Here is a 20,262-nt window from a genome sequence, read left to right as displayed (position 1 = left end):
GCACCCGGAGCTGCCTCTCCGTCCCTAATACAGAGACTGCACAGGTGGCCCAGAAGTGCCCCCTGGAGTTCTGCCAGGTGGCCGATTGGACGTTAGCCGCTGGGTGGCCCATCGGTGGGTCGTCAAAGACCCCACGGTCGTGGCGGCCCAGATCCCGGGAAAGGGCTGGAGCGTCGGCGGGCTTCCTGGAAGACCCCAAGTGACAGCGCCAGGCTCGGCGCGGGGGCGCTACACGCCGTCACCTCTGAGCTCGGCGACCGGACAGTGCGGGTAGGAGGCTCCCTATCTCCCGGCCGAGGGCCCCGCGGACGTCAAGCCTGTGGCCAAGGCCCCCCCACGCGCCCCCCCCCCCACCACCAGCCGGTGCGTGGAAGGCAGCCCAGGCCCGCTGGCGTCCGGAGCCCGCGGCGCCCGGGCGCCGGCCTCACAGGCTGGAGGGCTGGGCCAGGCCGGGCCCCGACGCGGCGGCGGGCACGGCCTCGCCGTCGGGCCGGGCCTCGGGGCCGCGCGCGTACGTGAGCACCACGGTGACGGTGGCAAAGGTGGCGGCGTTGACGGGGAAGGCGCGCAGCAGCGTGGAGGCCAGCCCGCGCGTGAACACGCGCCAGCCCTCGGCGCGGTAGCTCTGGCGCACGCAGTCCACGAAGCCGCCGTAGCGCGGGGCGCCCCGCAGCCCGTCGGCCTGCAGCCGCGACTTGACCACGTCCACGGGGTAGGTGGACAGCCAGGACAGGGTGCCCGACGTGCCGCCCGCCAGCAGCAGCTTGGGCACCAGCAGCCGGTCGCCGGGCTCGCAGCCGAGCGCGCGCGTCAGCACGTCGTAGGAGAGGAAGTAGACGCCGAAGCTGGGCGTCTCGCGCAGCAGCGTGGACGCCATGCCCCGGTTGACGCCGCGCAGGCCCTCGCGCCGGTAGATCTGCACCAGGCAGTCCAGCGAGCCGCGGTAGGTGCGCGCCGGCCCCGCGTCCTGCAGCTGCAGCCGCGTCTTGGCCAGCTCCATGGGGCAGCAGATGACGCACTGGATGGCGCCCGCCGCCGCGCCGGCCAGGAACTGGTTCAGCGGCGTGTCGCGGCCCAGCGCCCGCAGGGTGTTGCCCTGCACGCCGAACACCAGCGCGTTGATGAAGGTGAGCCCCATGAGGGGCGAGCCCAGGCCCTTGTACAGGCCCAGCACCTGCGGGGGAGGGGGGAGGGGGGGCGCACAGACACGCGTCACGCGCGCTCCTGCTCCTGCTTGGGCCGCCTCCCCGGGACCCCGCGTGCATGGGGCAATGAGCCCCCCAGCCCACCCTGCGTGTTCAAGAGGACCAAGCCGAATTCTGCTAGAACCCATGTCCTCGAGGTTCGAGGCCTGGGCATTCGCACCTTCCCATTTCCCAAGTCCTCATTTGCCCATAGTCCCCGGGGCGGGGCGGCGGGGCGGGGGGGCGGGGGGAGGGCACCGTCTGTTCCAACTGTGCCGTCTGGGGCCCAAAGCACTCCAGAAGCTGGTTCCCCACCGCCACCCCCAGGCCCAGGCCACTCACGCTCTCCTGCTTGATGATTGACTGGAAGCAGTGCAAGGTCCCTCGGTACTGAGGCTTCTCCAGGCTCTGGACCTGAAGCCGCACCTGCAAGGACAGGGCCCAGTGAAAGGTGGGCGAGCCAAGCCAGAGCTCCCAGCTCTCTTGCCCCAGCCCTCAGGACAGCCCGCGCAGGCTCTCTGGGGGAAGGCCCAAGGCTGGACGCCGGAGGCAGGGAGCCAAGTAGCTTTCTGTGGCCTTTGGAATTCCGGGATGGGGCAGGGCCGGGTGTCCATGCCTCTTCAGGGGAGGGTATCGGTGGGCAAAGAGCCACAGAGACAGCCAGCTGCATGGGGGGGAGAGGGTCCCCGAGATCTCAGACAAGTAGAGGCTAAGCCTCTGGTTGCATTATGTCTGCACAATGTCTGGGCGGTGGGGCACGAAGCACTTTCCCAGATCTCCCCACTGTCCTGGTGGCAAACAGTGGCCGATGCCAGAGGGGCTCCCCACCTATTCCCATCACCCAGCTCCCCTCAGGGGCTGACAGTGCCACAGTGGGTGTTAAAAGCACTGAGCCTTGGACTCTGAGGGACCCCTAATTTCTGCCAGTAGCCCCTTGTGAGGACAGTGGTCGTTGAGTTAACAAAGCAGTGACAGGAGAGCAGCTGATAGGCTCCTTGGTGACCATGTCCCCACTTTTGGGACCTGGGGGCTCAGGCCCAGCTGCCCTTGGCGCCCCGTAGTCCAGAACCTCTTAATGTGAAAGTATTCTTTGTTGACGGAGAGCTTATCTCTGCACTTGATACACAGGCCCCACAATGCGGAGCGGGAGCACATTTCCCGACCTCAGAATCCAGGTCATGGGGGTGGGGGGTGAGCCAGGTTAAGTCCTGTTCTCAGGAGCTGACTCAGAAATCACTATACCACAGCCAGGGCCACAGCACGAACACCCCTCTGTGGTCGGCAGCACCGGAGGGCCTACCCCTGGAATCATCAGCCGAGGTGGGTGTAGTTACCCCCACTTCAGAGGCGGGAACACTGAGGCTCAGAGATGTTTTGCAACTCGGCCAAGGCTGTCTGTCCACTCCAGCAACAGGAGTGGCTCGGCTGCGTTGGTCGCGGCCAGAGCGGGGTGGGGTGCGGGCTGGGGTGCAGCCTTCCAGTGGATCTTCTCTTGCCAAACGCACTTACAAAAGAACATGTTCTGAGAACAAAAAAGCACCATCTCTGCACACGAGGACCTCTGCAGTTGGCGGCCACTGCTCTGGGAAGCGGCTGACAAGCGAGTGCACCCTGCAGCAGGTCACCCCAGCGCCCCTTCCCACCCTGGCGGCCCAGCTGGGCCACGGCCTGGTGGGGGAGGGGTGGATTTTCAGTGGAGAAAAGCAAAAGCGCTCGGGCAACATATTAATGACATAGTAACACCTTAACACCTAATAACATATTAACACCTTGAGCTCTGCTCAGGTTGTCTTTGGGATGTGAGGTTCTTCACTTCCCTTCTGTGTTCTGGGGTCTCTGGTGGGACATTTCTCTTTCTCATGCAGCCACTAAATGGGCCGTGTGAGCAGAAACGACAGGAAGCAGGGCCAGGCGGGCCCTGCTTGGGTGGGATTTTCAGACACACGTGGATGTCAGCTTGAAGTCTCCGCAGGCTGAACATGCTCTTGCCCAGGCTCAGGCCAGCTTGGGTCCCACAGGGAGCACGGAGGCCCCTCTCCCCTCTGTTTCTGACCCCTGGACCTGGGCTGAGCACTCGCTGGCTGGGAGTTTGGGGGACCAGGTTTGGGGGTGAAATGGGGCCCAAGTCTTGTAATCTCTAGAGTTGAGGTTAACATCCCGTTTAAGGATCCGTGGGCCCGCCCCTGGAAAAGTGGTCGTTCGCACACATGCCCAAAAGGCTCCCAGCTCTCCACTGGGCTGAAAGATGCCCAACGTAGACCCTCTGCTCCAGAGCGGGCTGATTTGTCTCCACCAGCCCCACCTGAGTCCCCGCCCCAGGACCTGTGCTGGGCCCAAGCTCAACTCAGGCCCTCCCTGTCCCCTGCTAGTCAAGGAGGGCACTGTGTGGGGTGGGGAAGGGGAGGGGCGTGGCAGGGTGCGGTTCAGGCCCAGGGTCTGGTTCAGCGAGGACAGAGAAGGGTGGGGTTCCCCTGGTCTGTACTTACTAGCGCTCTCCAGGGTGAGGCTTACGCTCATCTACAACAAAGTTACACTTTTGCTATGGATGGAGACAGCCCCTAGCTCAGAAAGTAAAGGCAGTTAAAGCAACATAAAATGTCAACATCACATCCAGGCGCGGAGCCCCCAAGGCCCAGCCCCCAACCTCCCCACCCCCTCCCCTGCCCTGGGATGGCCACTCCCCGGTGAAAGTGGTTTTAGACCCACTGTCCCTGATAACTGTCATGTCCCAGGTAGTAGAAGGGGGAGGGGTTGCTAGGAGGACTGGGGGGGGGGTTTCTGGAGGGCAGACCTTGTTCTGCGCTCCCCAGGCTTGTGCTTCAGGATGATGATTCGTAGATTCATACGCTTGGCATGTGTGTACTTTTCTACATGGTTACATTTCAGTTAAAACAACAACAGAGCTATTGAAGTCAATCCCACTTTTGCCAAACACAAGGAATATATCCCGGTGAGGGTTGGGGAAGAGATCTATGAAGGACTGGGGTTTTTTTTTTTCCTTTTTAGTTTATATGTCTCTACAATGGTTAAAAATTTCTTTACAACCTACATTACTTTTGTCATAGAAAGCCAACCAAATAACTGTGCGTGTACCTGATGATTAAAACACATTTTGAAAAAATATCACATGCCCATGGCAGGCACGATGGCGGAGGGGGGCGGTCCTGAAGGAATGTACAGAATGGGAAAACCGATTTGTCAGTATAAGGAAATAAGGTGCTCTTCTACCTTTCCCAATTTTCTTTTAATGAGAATTGTTTAACTTTTATACTGGAAAAGAGCCAGTAAAAAATAAGGCCATTGGTGGGGGAGGGGCACCTGGGTGGCTCAGTCGATTAAGCATCTGTCTTTGGCTCTGGTTGTGATCCCAGGGTCCTGGGATCGAGCCCCGCATCGGGCTCCCTGCTCAGCAGGGAGTCTGCTTCTCCCTCTGCCTCTCCCTACTCCCCCGCCCCCGCTTGTCCTCTCTCTCTCTGTCAAATAAATAAATAAAATCTTAAAAAAAAAAAATAAGGCCATTGGTGACACAGCATTAAATTAAACCAAAGGCGCGCGTTCCTTGATCAGCACAATGTAATAGTGTGTGAGCCCGTAACTAGGACGAGAGGGGTCACAAGGTGAGTGACAGAGGGGATTACTGGGGGCGGGTTTTTTTTCCTATCCGTAAGCAGCTTGGTTTTTAAAGTCAGGTTTGCCCAGATGCGATTGATGCAGGCGGGCCGCAGTGGCCAAAAACAGTCACCAATGGATTTCTTCAAAGACCACCCTCCAGGGGCGAGGTAAGGGGGAGGATCTAAGGGGCAGGAACCCTGTGGGGTGGAGAGGCTCCTGGTCCCCAATCACTGCCGGGGGTGCTGGTCATGGCCCAGGAGCTCAAAGGGGGCCAGAGACCCCAGGACAGGGTCCTCCCCAGCCTGGGGGAACCGAGGAGGGGGCCCAGTGGGAGCGGGGCTAGCTGAGGGGGGCTTGGCCATGCCCAGGCCAAGTCATGGCTCAGAGAGGTGTGGCCCCCGCAACGCTGGGCTGAGGAAGTGAATCCAGAGTCACTTCATGGCCGGATACAGAGGCATTTACAACATGTGACTGCAAGATATAAACCCAGCAGAGTGCGGACAGTGCCAGGCTCTCCCGGGCTGCTCTGGCCTATGGGCAGGCTTCACGGGGCAGCCATCTGGGCAGCGCTCAGGCAGCTGTGAGGACAGGCAGGCTGTGTAGGAGCACGGGCCACTGTGTGGCAAGAAAGCCTGGTCCTTCCGCTTTCTCCTTAAATTGCATACGATTGGATAGAAGATCTGTGCTCTGCAGAACTAGCATTTCATGCAACCCAAACTTGACTGTTGAGCACCCGGCACCACAAGGGCCTCTGTAATCTTTTTTTTTTTTTTTAAGATTTTATTTATTTATTTGACAGAGACAAAATAAGAGAGGGAACACAAGCAGGGGGAGTGGGAGAGGGAGAAGCGGGCCTCCGCAGAGCAGGGAGCCTGATGTGGGGCTCGATCCAAGGACCCTGGGATCATGACCTGAGCTGAAGGCAGACGCTTAACGACTGAGCCTCCGTAATCTTGCCCAACGCCTCACTTGGCAGATGAGATCCCTGGGCCCCGAGGTAAAGCAGCTGGCCCAAGGTCACACAGCAGATGGGCTAGCGGGGGTCCTGGACCTGCACACAACCTTGGGCAGAACTTGTTCTGGTCAGAGCCAAAACATCTAGCTAGGCCGTCATGCCTGCGCGGGAGGCAACCCCAGCGCTGAGGTCCCGAGGCCTTTTCTTGCCCAAGGACCACCTGACTGCCACTGAAAAAAGAGGGGACAGGAAGTGAGCTCAAACCCAGCTAGGGCTGACATCCTTGCCTTCGCTGTCCCTAGTAGGCACTGCCAAGTTCAGTGTTTACAGTGGGTCACAGGGTCTGGCCTAGTGCCCTGCTGCTTACGGCTTGCCCTGATTCCCGGGGGAAGCCTGCAAGGGAAAGTCCAGACTTGGCTGGTTTCAGGAGCTAAAACCCCAACAACAGGGAGAAAATCCTATTTGGGAATTTCCAGCTGGAAAACATGGATTTCCTTTGTTTCCATCGTGAGCCTCTGAGCACGTGGATCTGGACAGTTTTATCAAGGAGGAGCTGCAGACTGAGTGCCCGCCCCAGGGCCCCACATTGGAGCCACGAACTCCATGCACGCGCACACCAGCCCTTGGGAACCGATCGCTCAGTTTCACGCCAGTGGGGCTCAGCACTCGGTGAAGATCACGTTCACGGGAAATACAGGTTCTGGTTTTTCTGTCTTTCTGTGTTTTCTCTCTAAACTGCACTTTCAAGAAGATGTCTGGGGGGCTTCTGCATCAGAACAGTGAGCAGCCCCCGCTCTGGGCAAGCAGAAGCCTGCCCTTCAGACTCTCAGTCTCAGGGGCCACCACCATGGACCTCCAAGTTCAGCCCTGAGCTGGGAGATGTAAGGCCAGACCCAGAAAGAAAGTGGACACACAGCCGTCCACCTGCATGTCACACAACCCTAAGTCTACCTTTATTCCAGAACCTGTGGGAAGACTTCACAGGCGTTCTTAAGGTGGTCACTGGAAAGGGGCCTCGGTGCACCGTCTGCGCCTCCACAAAGACCTGAGAGTAAAACTGTGACAAGACACTCACCTTGACCGTGTCAAATGGGTGTCCCACGAGCACTCCTGCCACACCTGGAGGAAAAAAGGAGGACCGTCACCCAGATGCCTCAGAAACCCGCAGTGTGGGGGGCTTCCGGCTAGGAGGACCACGGGAGCCGCTTGATGGGAACAGAGAATGTTTACCAGGCGCGCTGTGAGCTCTTTTGTCCTCAGGTCTGCCCGAGCAGTGGGGGTAAGAGAGTGACATCCCTGAGGATGAGCCAGCATCTGTCCCACTCAAAGTTGGTGTCTCTCTCTCCCCTGCTGCTCACACATTTGACAACAGAAGTTGTCTCCCCCCACCACCCGCCCCATGCAAACACCTCCCGGCACGGCAGGGGGGCCCAGGGGTTTTGGACTTGGGGCCAGTCACCCAGATTTGAATATGCCCTCTGCCACTCACCAGCTGGCCAAGCTCCCGAGGAACTCGAGGTCTGCGGCTCACTCCCCTCACCAGTACTTGGTGTGAGCATCCGCTCCGCCAAGCCCCTCCCCCTGCAGTGCTGACCCAGGGCCCGAGGAGGCATGGAGGCATCGAGGTATGGAGGCATCGAGGTATTGCAGACACTGGCTGACCACTCCCTTCCCTGCAGGGGAGCCACCTGACGCCCACCTGACGCCCAGGGAGTCAGCTCCTGACTCTGTGATCATGCGTGATATGCATCAGTCCAGGCCCTGCCCAAACCCCAGCCCCACCTTGAAGGACAAAGGCTCACGCTCCAAATTGGCTCCTAAATACTTTTCAGAGTCCTGAGTGCTGTTCAGGTGTAAATATCACTGGGAATCAGGCACCTTGTTTCCCCGTTCACGGAAGGAGAGAGGGAGGCTCAGTGAGGGAGAGAAACCCGTGCACCAACTCCCATGCCTTCCTCCCTAGAATTCTGTGTGTGAATCTCTTAAAGTTCTCCTTTTACCACTCGGAGTATTTATAATTAAGACAGTTACTATTTGTTGAGTGACAAACAGTAATGTTTCTACTGGGGTTCACTGTTGTTAGTTTTGTATGTGACTAACTCTCCCTCTTATTTGTAAAGAAAGGACTGTTAGCCCATTTTACAGGTGAGGAACGGGAGGCTGAGAGAATATGTCCATGTTGCGCAGCTAATAAGTTGGTGGGGTGAGGATTTGAACCTGGATCTTCTGGGCCTGGAGCCCCTTCCTTAACCACTCGTCTCTCTTGCCCCATGTCGGGGCTGGGTATCATGGTGGTGGGCGCCCAGGGGTTAGTGGGGATTACCGTGCTGCCTCTTTATAACTTGCAGATCTTTGTAGGGTATCCTCTCCATCCTGTTCAATACTTTGGGCCTTAGAATCCACTGTGTTTGGTGCTAACTTTGCCGATCCTGCTTTCTTTTTGGTTACATGTGCCTGGTATCGCTTTGTGATGGTTAATTTTTTTTTTCAAGATTTTATTTATTTATTTGATTTTTTTTTTAAAGATTTTATTTATTTGAGAGAGAGAGAATGAGAGACAGAGAGCACGAGAGGGAAGAGGGTCAGAGGGAGAAGCAGACTCCCTGCTGAGCAGGGAGCCCGATGTGGGACTCGATCCCGGGAGTTCGGGATCATGACCTGAGCCGAAGGCAGTCGCTTAACCAACTGAGCCACCCAGGCGCCCCCCCCTTTTTTTTTTTTAAAGATTTTATTTATTTGAGAGAGAGAGAATGAGAGAGAGTACGAGAGGGAAGAGGGTCAGAGGGAGAAGCAGACTCCCTGCTGAGCAGGGAGCCCGATGCGGGACTCGATCCCGGGACTCCAGGATCATGACCTGAGCTGAAGGCAGTCACTTAACCAACTGAGCCACCCAGGCGCCCGGGACGGTTAATTTTCAACCTGGTCCTCCTACTTTGTTTTTGATGCTCCTGGAAATGAGCTACAGCTCGGCTAGGCTTTGGTCCCTGCTCCCATCTGAAGCTGTCTCTGATTTTGCCAAGACGGGACATCTGACCCGACTCCATCTTATTTTATGTGAATGAATTCTTTTACTCCTTTTCTTTTCTACATTTTTGCTGGTTCAGGCAAACTGCCGTTTGTCCTCCTGCTTGTTAACGTTTAAGTTCAGCTAAAGGTTACTTCTTGTTTCTAACACTTAGCATTATGTGTAAACACAGGATCAGAACCGTGGCCCCTCAAGGCTCTGTCTGCCCCTCCGCTGTCCCTACCCCTCCCCAGTAAGAGCCACCCCAAGAAGGTTCCCCACCCCTGTAGCTTCCCCTTCTACCTCCTACCGTCCCACACCGAGACCCCACAAGACTCATAGCTGTTCGCTCTCCTCCTCACCTCTGCCCCCTTCTGGGGGGTCTCTACTCTGATCAATTGCCATTTGGCGCCTTTCTGGACTGTTTTTCTCGGAGGTAACATATAGGGCAATGGCCTCCGTAGTCCTGCTCCTCTGCATCATCTATTTCGTTAACGCTGTCGGGGAACAAAGGTCCTGTGCTCTGGTGAGGCTCTCAGGCCCAGGCCAATATCCCAGAATCTCCTGGCTTTTGGTGCTACAGCTGAAAAATCTGTTGCCAGTGCATTTCTTCTCCTTGGTCAATAATTGGTGCGTTCTATCAGGAAGCCTCTGAGATTTTATCTGTAAATTTCAGGAATGTCATCGAGATGCCAAGGGTGTGTCTTCTTGTTCTTTTTTTTTAAGTAACCCTGCCTGGTACCACACCAGCGCTTTCACTCCAGAGACTCAGGCCTTTTTCTGATCAGAGAAAATTTCCACTCTTACGTATTCATCCTAATCATCGTCTCCAGACCTTTTTCTCCTTCTGGAACCCCTAACATTCACAGGAAGATGAAAAGACATCCCCAAGGCATCTTGTCCCTCGAGACTTCCATACCTGTGTCTCTGGTCTTTTGAGACACACTTTGTTTCTATATTTTGCAACCCACCTTCTTTTTTTATGTCGTGTTGTGAATTTTCTAAATTTGAACACCCTAGTTCTAGAATTTATTTTCTGGGACTGTGACTGATTCTCTGGGGTTTTGGAAACCCGACACTTGGCTGGGGTATGCTGTTTGGCCTTGCTTCTCTCTCCAGCTGTGGGGCAGTTGTGGGGTCCCCAAGAAGCACACACTGAAATTGCTAGAGGTTCCCTTCCTGTGGGTGACCCGTCCTGCCTCTGGTCCCAGACTTGCTCGGGTTCTGGCACCAGCCTTCATCAGCCTCCAGGATGGGGAGGGGCGACCACCCCACCCCACCCCACGAGCCTCGGTTTGGAGGCCCCACCAAGGCCTCCAATGGCAGCCATTTGCTTTCCTACTTTCCGCAGAGGCGGGGTTTACGGCCCTCAGGGAGGGGCTTCGGGCCTCACCTAGGACATCCCCATTCACAGGAACAGAGGGGGCCTTGGGGCCTGCCTCCGTGAGGGCTTCCGGTCCCCCAAAAGCCTTGTCCTTTTAACTTCAGTTACCTTGAGAGCCAGGAAGCCCTGCCAGACCAGCTCCCCAACAGGCCACTGAGGCAACACAAGTGGACCCTTTCTTCCACCTCCAAAGCCAGTGCCCACTGCCTTACACAAGCTGGATCCTTAGAGGCACCCTCAATCCCATCATCATGGCCCTCCAGAGTAGGAGGGGGGGACCACTCTCCCCAGGCAGGGTTCCCGGCCCCACCATGGAGCTGCTCTCCACACCTCCTCCTGTCCACGCCCAGCGCAGGGAGAACTCCACTCAGAGCACAGGGTGTCAGCGGCCTGAAGACCTGGGACTGACCCCCCGGTGGGGAGTGTGGGTAGGCCGCCTGAGCGCCTGGATGCTGTCAATCGAGGTGCCTGCCCCACCTCCTAGGGTGAAATTGAACACGTGACCCGACACTCAGCCGATCAGAGGGGATGTACTGTTCCCTGTCCCAGGAATCTGAATCTCGAGGGACCCCAGGCCACCAAAGAGAAGCACCGCCATCACCCTGCCCTGAGCCTGCAGACCTGGAGGAGCTCAAGACGAAGGAACCAGACGGGGGCCTCTAGGGCTACCAGCGCATGGTTCCTAGACGGTCCCTCTGCACGGCTAGACATGCCAGGGCCACCCAGAAGGCGGGCCGGGGACACAATCAGGTCACCATTCCACCAGTCTCCACAATCTACATTTTTGCTGGTTTGACAAGGTTTCTCCTGAGTCAAATAAGAGCAGGAGAGGATCCCAGGGGGCGGGGAGCGGAGGCTGACGACCCTCACAAAGAATCTTTGTGGCAGCCACTTCCACCCTCATCCACCTGGGAGACTCAGGCCTCCACTCCCCCCACAGCAGGAGGTAGGTGCGCACCACCAGCCCCAGGCTTGCATCTGGATCCGAGCAAGGCAGTGGGGGCAGGGGCTGTGGCCTATAGCTGGGTGTGGTACTGGACTCTTATCTCGCCCCAACCCTGGAGCCTGGACAGGATCTCCTAGGTGGGCCTGGTAAGGATGGACAGAAGGCATTCCAGGAGCCAGAGCCTCGAGTGACTGAACACGTGTGCCTGGGGCGATGGGTCCCTATGCAGGCCTGGCCCTAGGATGAGTAGTCCTACCCCAAGCCCCACAGCTCACAGGGGGCTTCCAGGACACCTGGGAGAAATCAGAAGGAATCCTGCCCCTCTGGGGGAAAGAACCCACAATCCCCAAGAAGTTGGGAAGGGTCTTTGGCCATGGGACAGCCCACCCTCACTGAGCCCGTCACTTGGGGTGGGGGTGGGGGTAGAGGAGGGCCTGGGGTCCAGGAGGAGCCAGCAGGGGTGGGGGCTGGTGCAGCCACCGGAGGCGAACAGGAAAAGCAGAGTGGGGTCACAGGGGGATAGGGGAGCTGAGAGCTGGATCTGCAGAGGCTGCCCCCTCCTGTCTCCTCCGGCCTGGGCTTGGGAGAAATGCACCCATTTATGAAAAGCCCTGGGGTTTTCCCCCCTTCTGCAGGCTCCAGCCGGGTGGTTTCCTGAGGCCTGATTGGGTAACAGTCTGGGAAGTTCTTAAATCTCTTCACACACCTCATTTCCCTGGCGCACACTCTTCTCCACCAGTCTCCTCTTGCCCAGAGTAGGAAGCTCAGACTGCAGAGGTTTAAATGCCTGAGGCCATTGCTAGTCCTTCCTCTGCCTGCAGGGAGCCCAGCGCCAAACCCAAGCAGATGATAAACAGCAGATAAACAGTGCTGGAGGAGGGAAGCCCACCATCAGCGCAGGACCAGGGCCGGGGTGACGCAGCGGCTCCTGTCACCTCGGTGGGGAATACCTGTTCGCAAAACCTGGCTCGCAATTAATACCAGTTGAGTAAATTAACTCTCCAAGGAAAAGCAGAGAAACGAAAGGCCAAACAGGGAAGTGGCCAGCCTGATGCCCCGGGTGCCCCAAAGCTGAGCCAGGACAGCACATTGATTGCGGCCCTCTCGGGGACACAGGCTTGGGGAGGACCCTAGCAGCCTCGCCTGGGTGAAGGTGCCCCACACCGGTGACACGCACGCGTGAGCACAAGCGCTAGTCCACGCCGCGTGTCAGGCCCACGCCGCCACTTGGGTGGGGTCGCCCCCCAGCAGCTCACGGAACGGCGTAGGAAGGTGCGGCGTGCCAAAGCGTGACTCGGCGCCTGGGGTCCGGCCGGCGCCCTTCAGTGCCCTCCCAAGGCCAGTCCGCCAGGGGGTCGTCCTGTGGCCCCAGCCCCGCCCAGACATCTGCGGGGGAAGAGAGTGGAGCCAACCCCGAACTTCTCGGGGCCCGGGAGGGGACGAAGGCGGGGGGAACCCTGGTCCGGGTAGGCGCGGGCTGGGGATGCAGGAGCAGGTGAGGGAGATGTGCCCGAGGCCTCGGGAGAGAAGGGCGCACGGGGCGGTGGGGCATCCTTCTGGCAGTCCCCGCCTTGGCCAAGCCACCGTGCTGCCCCGGCGCCCCAGACCTCTCGTCTGGACGTGCCCCGAAGGACTTAAACGACGCGTGCCCTGGCGGACTGCGCGCTAGACGCCCTCCGGGCCTGCTGTCAGTTCACGCCCACGAGAACCCCGTGAGACGAGAGCATTGTTACCCCCACTCTGCAGGCGACGAAACCCCGGCCAGAGGGTGGGCCTCCGGGGCCCAGAGCCCGCAGGTGAGCCGGCCTTCCATCCCGCACGCCTGGCTCCGGCCTCCCGAGATCGGGCGCTCGAGGCGGGAGCCACCTGCCTCCTTACCCCCAGCGCATCCAGCCAGGAAGTCGAGCGCCATTGCCGGGTCCCCGGTGAGGCCGCCCTTCCTCCTCGTCCTTCTCCTCTGGCCCCTCGCCGGACGGGTCGCCGTCGGGGGTCCCCCGGGCTCTCTGGATTGGGGCTCGGCCGGGCCGCCGCCTCCTGGCGCGGAGCCCGGGGCCGGCCGGGGTCGGGGGGCGGCGGGGGCGGCGGCGGCGTAGGCGGCGGCGGCTCAGCGCGCGGGTCCTCGGACCGCTCACGTCCCTCGCTGACCGGCTCGCCGGCCCTCGCTGCTGTCCACCTGCAGCCCGCGGTCCCTCACCTCGGGCCGCGTGCCCCGCCCCTCGGGCCTGCCGGCCGGACCCCGACGGGATGCAGAACGCGGCCAATGGGCGGGCAAGGCGCGGACAACACCCCGGGCCCTGCGCGCCGCCGCCGCGCCTCATTGGCTGGGCGTGTGCGAGGTGGGCGGGGTGGCGGGGACGTGGCGGGCGGGGGAGGTGCACGGGCGCTGCAGACAAAGAATGTGCTTCGTGCGCCCGCCCGCGCCGCTCCCGGCGGGAGAGGCGGCCCGGTGCGCGCGGCGGCGGGACGGTGGGGCCGGGCCCGGGAACCCAGGGCCTGACCGCGGCCTGTGCCGGGCGGGAACCTCCCGGCGTGCGCGAGACGGGTCGGCTGAGCGGGAGGCGGGGTGTGCTCGCTCTGGACCGGACCCGGGGACCTGGGGGCAGATCCCGACTCTGCCGCCGAACCCCAGGTCCCTGCCCGTGTAATGGGGACACGAGCGCTACAGCGGGCGCTTAGAGCCAGGATCCTCCCAGGCTCGGACACCACTAGTCGTGATACCCCGCGGGCGGCGAGTCGCGGGGTATCGGGGTCCGAGCGCGCCCGGGGCGGCGGGGAGCGAGCTGGAAAGGGGAAGGGGGCCGTGGGGCGCCCCTCGGGGGCCCGCACCTGCCCGCGCGCTGCGGGGCCGCGGGAGCCGCGGAAGGGTGTGGAGCGGGTCAGGTTCCTGGACGGGCCGAGAGCGGGGCGGCGGAGTGGGGGCACGGGAGGCCTCGGGACGGGGCGAGCCGGCTCAAGTGGGAGGGCTCTGGGCTCCAGTCGTCGTGGGGAGCCGGGAGGAGTGGGCGGGGGGACGAGGGCCAGAGGAGGAGCCGGCTCCGGCGCGGTCCACCCCCCCCCCCCCCCCGCCAACCCCGAGTCCCTGAGATTGGCAGTGGCAAGGACCCCTCCCCGGTCAGAGACCTGGACTGTCCGGTTGGGACTGGACTTGGCTGGGCACTTTCTCCTTCACAATGAGGGTGAGATAACACCTCTCGGCCCGGGGCCCAACTTCCTTCTTCACGGTCCTGTGGTTCGGACCACACTCCCTGCGATGTTTCCGGATTGCAGATCACACAGTTCTTTTATTTTCACTGTGCCGTTTCTGAAATCCGGACGGGGTTTACAATGGATCTGTACCCAAGGTTTTAAAGATTATGTATTTCTGGTACTAGGGGATATGTCAGCTAAGCAGTGATCCATGGTGATACAGAGGCCACGAGGAATCCAACAGTCACTTGTGGTTTCCTTTTATTCTTCTTAGACTCTAGATAGAACATTCATTAAGCAGAGACCCAAACCCAGGTCTGCTGACTCCTCGTCCAGTGCTCGTGATGGCTGGTGGGCCCTGAACTAGGGGTCTGGAGGCCTGGGTTTGAATATCGCCAGCCTCTGACCGCAAGGAGCCAGAAAAGCAGTAGCATGTGGGCCCCAGGAGAAGCCCAGACCCAAAACAGGGGTAGGAGTTGACAGCGGGGATACTCCAGTGGCTGAAGGCTTCCAAGGCACGACAATTAAACTACATCCAGGTGACTCGCCCCTAGGAACACTTGTCCCCTGGTTACTGACGCCTCCGGAGGTAAAGCACAATGCCTGCAGCAACTACCCCCGGTTTCAGAGGTTTGAGAAGAAAGTCAAGTGCCTTAACAGGACAGTAAGTCGGAACATTATTATGGAACAGTTGAGAAGGAAACAAGGATGACCTGCTTTATTTATATATATATTTTAAAGATTTATTTGTTTATTTTAGAGAAAGAGTGAGAGAGCGCACACAAGCTGGGGGAGGGGCAGAAGGAGAGGGAGAGAATCTCAAGCAGGCTCCAACTCCCCACTGAGCGTGGAGCCCGATGTGGGGCTCCATCTCATGACCCTGAGGTCGTGACTTGAGCTGAAACCGAGAGTCGGTCACTTGACCAACTGCCCTGGTGCCCTGCTTTACATATATATTTTTAATATATTCTTATTTAAATATTTAAGTTATGGGGCACCTGGGTGGCTCAGTCCTTAAGCGTCTGCCTTCTGCTTAGGTCGTGATCCCCGGGTCCTGGGATCGAGTCCTGCATCGGGCTCCCTGCTCAGTGGGGAGCCTGCTTCTCTCTCCCTCTCTCACTCCACCTGCTTGTGTTCCCTCTCTCGCTGTCTCTCTCTGTCAAATAAATAAAATCTTTAAAAAAATAAATATTAAATTATATAAAAATGTATTTTATGTGTGTGTATATATATATATATATATTTTTTTTTTTTTTAAGAGAATGCACCTGCCTTGGCGTTAATGTCATGCTTGGGGCAGGTAGCATGAGCCCCGACTCCCTGGGGGTCAGCAGCCTGACCTCCAGGGGCTCTGGTGGCAGTTCAGGAGAGACTGGAAAGGGAGAACAAGGAAGTCACGGCCAAGTAAATGAGTACACAATGCCCGTATTTTGGAACCTGCATTATGGCATCAGCAGTTGGGTTCTGTGTCTGTTCTGTTTTGTTTCCTGAGGATAAAATTAGAGCGCAGAGTATGGTTGTTCAAACTCCTCACGTGCCCCAGCGCCCCAGGCCCCACCCCCGTCCCCGGGGAAGCCACCCTACAGGGCCCCAGACTTCAAGGAGCAGGAGGGGCTCAAGGCCAGAGCAGTAACAGGACAGCAAGTTGGGGAGGGAGTGTCACAGGGGACCAGGGGTCAAGCCAGGTCACTGAAAAGTGCATTGTGCAAGGTTTTATTTTGTGCAGCCTTTATAATTTCTCACACAAGATGGGTCCCGTGTGGAAGAATTAGAAACACCAACAGGAATAGAGGAAAAGAAAATCACCTCTGTTCTCGCCACCCTGGAATCACTTGGATTCAGTGACAGGAGGCTGTTTTGAACCCGGTGAGGTGGGGTGGGGAGGGCAGGACTGCTCAACTGACTCCATGCTCACTTGGAATAAAACCTAGGCTCAGTGCCTCTAGGCCCAAGGTGACCTGGCCACAAGCTCCTAAAGCCAAGCCCATCCCCACTCCAGTGCCTTTGCACCGGCTGCTGCCTCTGCCTGGGAAGCTCTTCCCTTGCCCTGATCACCTCCAGAACTCAGGCCCCTGTTCACTCCTCACCCCCTCACAAGGGGCTTGGCTGGCCTTCCCTATCTCCCGCGGACAGCCGGCCGCCCTTCCCCACACTGCTTTCTTTCAACTCCTAGAGTGACATTTGTTTCTCTGTGTGTTTATCACCTCTCTCCCACTAGAATGTGAGCTCCACCAGGGCAGGGACCTTCTCTGTCTTCTTTATTAACCCTGAACAAGGCAGGCACACGATGGGTGCTCAATAAATGTGCAAGCTGACACAATCACCGAATGGCCAGAGCTGTGGAAGGTGATGGCCCCTGGGAGGGGGGTGAGCCGGGTGGGAGGCCCTGCTGGCTGACAGACCGAGCTTTCTCCGGGGACCTTTGTACCTTTGTTCTGCGAAAAAAGAGGTGAGGGATGCTGGGGGTTCTGGGTGATATAGTCTTTTCTAAAAAACTTCAGAAACAAAGTTTCTCCCTGCCAGTCCGCTCTGATAAGGAGCCAGGGAGATGCAGGAAGGGGACATGCCTCTCCTGGATTGGGGTGTGTGTGTGTGTGTGTGTGTGTGTGTGCACGTGTGCCTGCAGAGTCAGACTCCTGCACCCCTGCCTGTCAGTTTTGACTCAAAAGCAGGAGTCACAGGCCACCTGGGTGGCTCAGTCGGTTAAACATCCGACTTAATCTCAGCTCAGGTCTTGATCTCGGGGTTTGGGCTCCATGCTGGGCGTAGAGCCTATGTTAAAAAAAAAGAAAAAAGAAAAGCAGGGGTCACCCTGCCAACTCTGGCAGGGGTGAGCAGGCAGCTTGAGGAGCCAGGCCTGGATGAGGGGATGGGGGCCCTGGCTCCCCACTCTAGACCTCCAGGATTGGAGTCTCCCAGGGTGCTGGCTAAGACACAGATTCCCAGACCTAAGGAATCAGACTCCAGGAGCAGAGGGGCTCGAAAGCTGCATTTAAAGCGACCCCTTCAGGGGTCTTTGGGTGGCCCTGGGGACCACAGGTTGAGACTGTCTCCAAGCACAGGTTCGGGAAGCTTCCCTCTAGCAGTTTTGCTTTTCACTCTCAACTCGGGCCCCTTCTGGCTGTGTGACCCTGTGAGTCTTCTTGGCCTCCGGTTCATCATCTGGAAAATGGGTTGAAGAGGATCCTAGGGGCTGGAGCGAGTGAAGGAGCTCACACAGGGCAGGCACCTTTGTAGGAAAACACAAGAGTTAATTATTCATCTGAGAGATTAGGGGTTTCCTAAAGGCATCTTCAACTGTCCAACTGGGGAGGGGAAACCCTGGCCCCAGAAGGTCTCTGAAGGCTGCTGAGGACTGCGGTGAGCAGGTGGGGGACTTTAGGGGGGCTCTGGGGGATTGAGCTGTGGGTTTGCTGCCTGACACTGATGAGAACCGGCTCTGTCTGACAGGTCTCTCTCCCAGTGAACCAATGGCTGCCATCTGGATGTCTCCAGCCTCTCTTCCAGTCCGCTCTCGGAGTGACTCAGCCCCCAACTAGGCAAATCTACTCTGGGCCTCAGAGGCTGAAGGGCCGGGGACCTGTTGGGGACAGCCAGCCACTGTCCTCCCAAGTCCACGGGGCCCAGAGTTCTCTCGTAGGGTAGACCTGAAGTGATTCGCTGGAATTGAGTCAACCCCAAAGTTGCCAGCATGCTGTGTGGGCCTCTTCCATCTTCATTCCATCGGGAATGTTTACAGCCTTCCCCGGGGCCTGCCTCTCTGCGTGAGCTGTGGGCCTCTCTTGTGCTTGGCGCCATTCCCAACCCACTTGACCTTGGAGTGGTCGAGGGACCGGAGCGAGGGAGGCTCCGGCCAGATTAGGAGATGACCAGAAACTCAAGATGGGAGCGATATAAATAGACTCGTAGCAAATGCTTCAAGTTTAAAAATAGAGCCTACGGGGGCCTGCCTGAGGGTGCCCCTGACCTGAAGGGCCCCAGCGGTGGTCCGCAGCTTGGGTTGGGCCAACCGGGCGGGACAGAGGGGCCGGGCCCGAGGCGCCCAGCCAAGTATGGCAGGCGCCCAGTGTGCTTGCTGCTCACTCGGAGGTTGTGCAGTCCACGGGCCCCCGGGAGCCCACCCTCCAGGCTGGTGCTGGGGCCCGACGTGAGCCGGCCCGGCTCTGCCCTCTCTGGGGTGGCACACTGTCTGGGGGGCGGATGAGCAGATCATTGTCCCAGGCTGAAGGGCCATGTGAGCAGGCGCCCGAGGGCAGTGGCCAGAGGAGGGCAGTGTGCCCCCACGGGGGCCCTGGGCTGGGCAGCTGGGCCAGCTGGAGTTGACAGCCGGAAGGCTGGAGGGGGCATGACAGCGGGCAGAGAACGACACGTACTGAGCCCTGAGGCGTGTTGGGACAGTCGTGGACGAGGCGGGCAGGCCCGCGGGGAGCACAGAGGCGGGAGGAGCCTGGGACAGCTCTGGAGACAGGCCCAGGAAGGGCCAGTTACCCTCAGCCTCCCGGAATCGGCCGTCCTGCAGGAATCCTGGAGTCGGAGTGCCCCTCTTCCCAGCAGGGCCTTGTGCTACCTCTGCGTCCCTCCTCCCTCCATGGCTCTCCTCCTGTCACGGCCGCGCAGCCAAGCAGTGTCCTCCTGGGGTAGCTTCCCGGGGACAGTCCCTCCCCTCCCCCAGCCAGAATCTCCCCTCTGCCACCTGCCCTGCTGCTTCGGGCTCTGTCCTCTGGAGTCCCTGTCCTCAGCCCCCTTGGGAGCCTGGCCCTCGGGTTCTATGCCACGTGGCAGGGAGCCTGAGGGCTGGCTGGGGCCAGGCGTGCCTCTGAGGCGTACCCCCTCGTGGGGCCTGGGGGTCTCTCTCTTCTCTCATTCACCCTGTCTGTGTTCTTGAGGATCTTTGTGTGCCCGCAGGGGCCCCCCCGGGGAGCCTGCCCTCAGGCTCTGGTCCACGCCGGGGACGCACACTCTCAAGCGCTCCTGTGAGTCCCTGCCTGCTTCACGAGCAGCTCAGTTGTGCCCCCTTCCTGGAAGCCTCCACGAAGCCCCAACGGAGACAGGCTTCTCTCTGTGACAGGCCGGCCATGCTTACCTGTTCCCATTCCTGCCTCTCAGTGGTGGCTGGAAGACCCATCCACTAATCCTTGCACACTCCCCACTCCCGAATTCCCTTCTCATTGAGCGTGGGCTAGAATGAGTGTGTCACCTCCAGGGAATACAAAGCAGTGGGAATGACCATGTGTCACTTCTGAGACAGCCCCCCCCACCCCCGGCTCTTCCTCTTGGATCTCTAGCTCTGGGGTGCGGGGGGACATTGGGAGCCACGTCGGGAGCAGTCCTGCAGAGAGGTCCCGTGTGTCGAGGACCGAGGCCTCCAGCCGACAGCCATGTGAGCAAGTCACCGTGGAAGGGGGTCCGTCCGGCCCCCGTGACGCCTTCGGGTGGTGCAGCCCAGGCCCATAGCTTGACGACAGCCTCATGGGAGACCTCGCGCCACAGCTGCCCAGCCAAGCTATTCCCAGATTGCTGACACTTGGACATTGTGAGATAAGAAATGTTGGTCATTTGAAGCTGCTAAATTTGGGGATAATTTGTTCGGCAGTAATAGGTAGTATGTACTCCCCAGCCAGGCTGGGCCTGCAGGTGGGCGAGGGTAGTGTCGAGGTCATTCCTGGATCCCAGTGCCCAGCAGGAGGCCTGCACAACAACATGCACACCCTAAGGAGTGATCGATTGATTGGCAGAAGTCAATAGCCTCCCTTCCCTAAAACATCTGGCTTCAGGTCCTACTTTGGAGAGAGCTTCCCGTTGCTCAGCCCATCTTCCCGTGTCTCAGATCAGGGTGGGGTCAGAGGTCATCTTGTCCAGATGCGACATCCAAGGCTCAGGGCCGGTAATGGGGACTCCAGGCTTGAAGACGCCCCCTGGGCAGGGCATGAAGGGGTTGCCAGGGGCTGGAAACGTGGCCAGTGGGAGATGAGTCAGAAGCGGGCCAGGAAG

The 20,262-nt window shown here is 59.0% G+C and overlaps 1 protein-coding gene across 2 annotated transcripts; it reads right to left on the bottom strand.

Annotated features, from left to right (window-relative positions):
- Positions 1-373: 373 nt before the first annotated feature.
- SLC25A29 (solute carrier family 25 member 29) lies at positions 374-13,332 on the bottom strand. 2 transcript variants are annotated; one of them, XM_028100559.2, is made up of 4 exons: positions 12,964-13,332; positions 6,827-6,870; positions 1,527-1,610; positions 374-1,174 (listed from the first exon to the last, which is right to left on the bottom strand). In XM_028100559.2, exons 1-4 carry the CDS (start codon positions 12,995-12,997, stop codon positions 425-427), a joined length of 912 nt encoding a protein of 303 aa, XP_027956360.2. In that variant the 5' UTR covers positions 12,998-13,332; the 3' UTR covers positions 374-424. The 2 variants fall into 2 exon arrangements, with proteins under 2 accessions (XP_027956360.2, XP_027956361.2); XM_028100560.2 differs by lacking the exons at positions 6,827-6,870; positions 12,964-13,332 and adding an exon at positions 3,671-3,806 and having other exon boundaries at positions 1,527-2,706.
- Between the last annotated feature and the right edge of the window lie 6,930 nt (positions 13,333-20,262).

This window comes from Eumetopias jubatus, unplaced genomic scaffold, assembly GCF_037043125.1.
Source record: "Eumetopias jubatus isolate StellerSeaLion01/CBP00866 unplaced genomic scaffold, mEumJub1_p1.0 scaffold_7, whole genome shotgun sequence".
In the NCBI taxonomy this organism is placed as follows: domain Eukaryota; kingdom Metazoa; phylum Chordata; class Mammalia; order Carnivora; family Otariidae; genus Eumetopias; species Eumetopias jubatus.
Note: the sequence above shows the minus strand (reverse complement) of the source record. Positions and strands in the feature narration are given on the sequence as shown.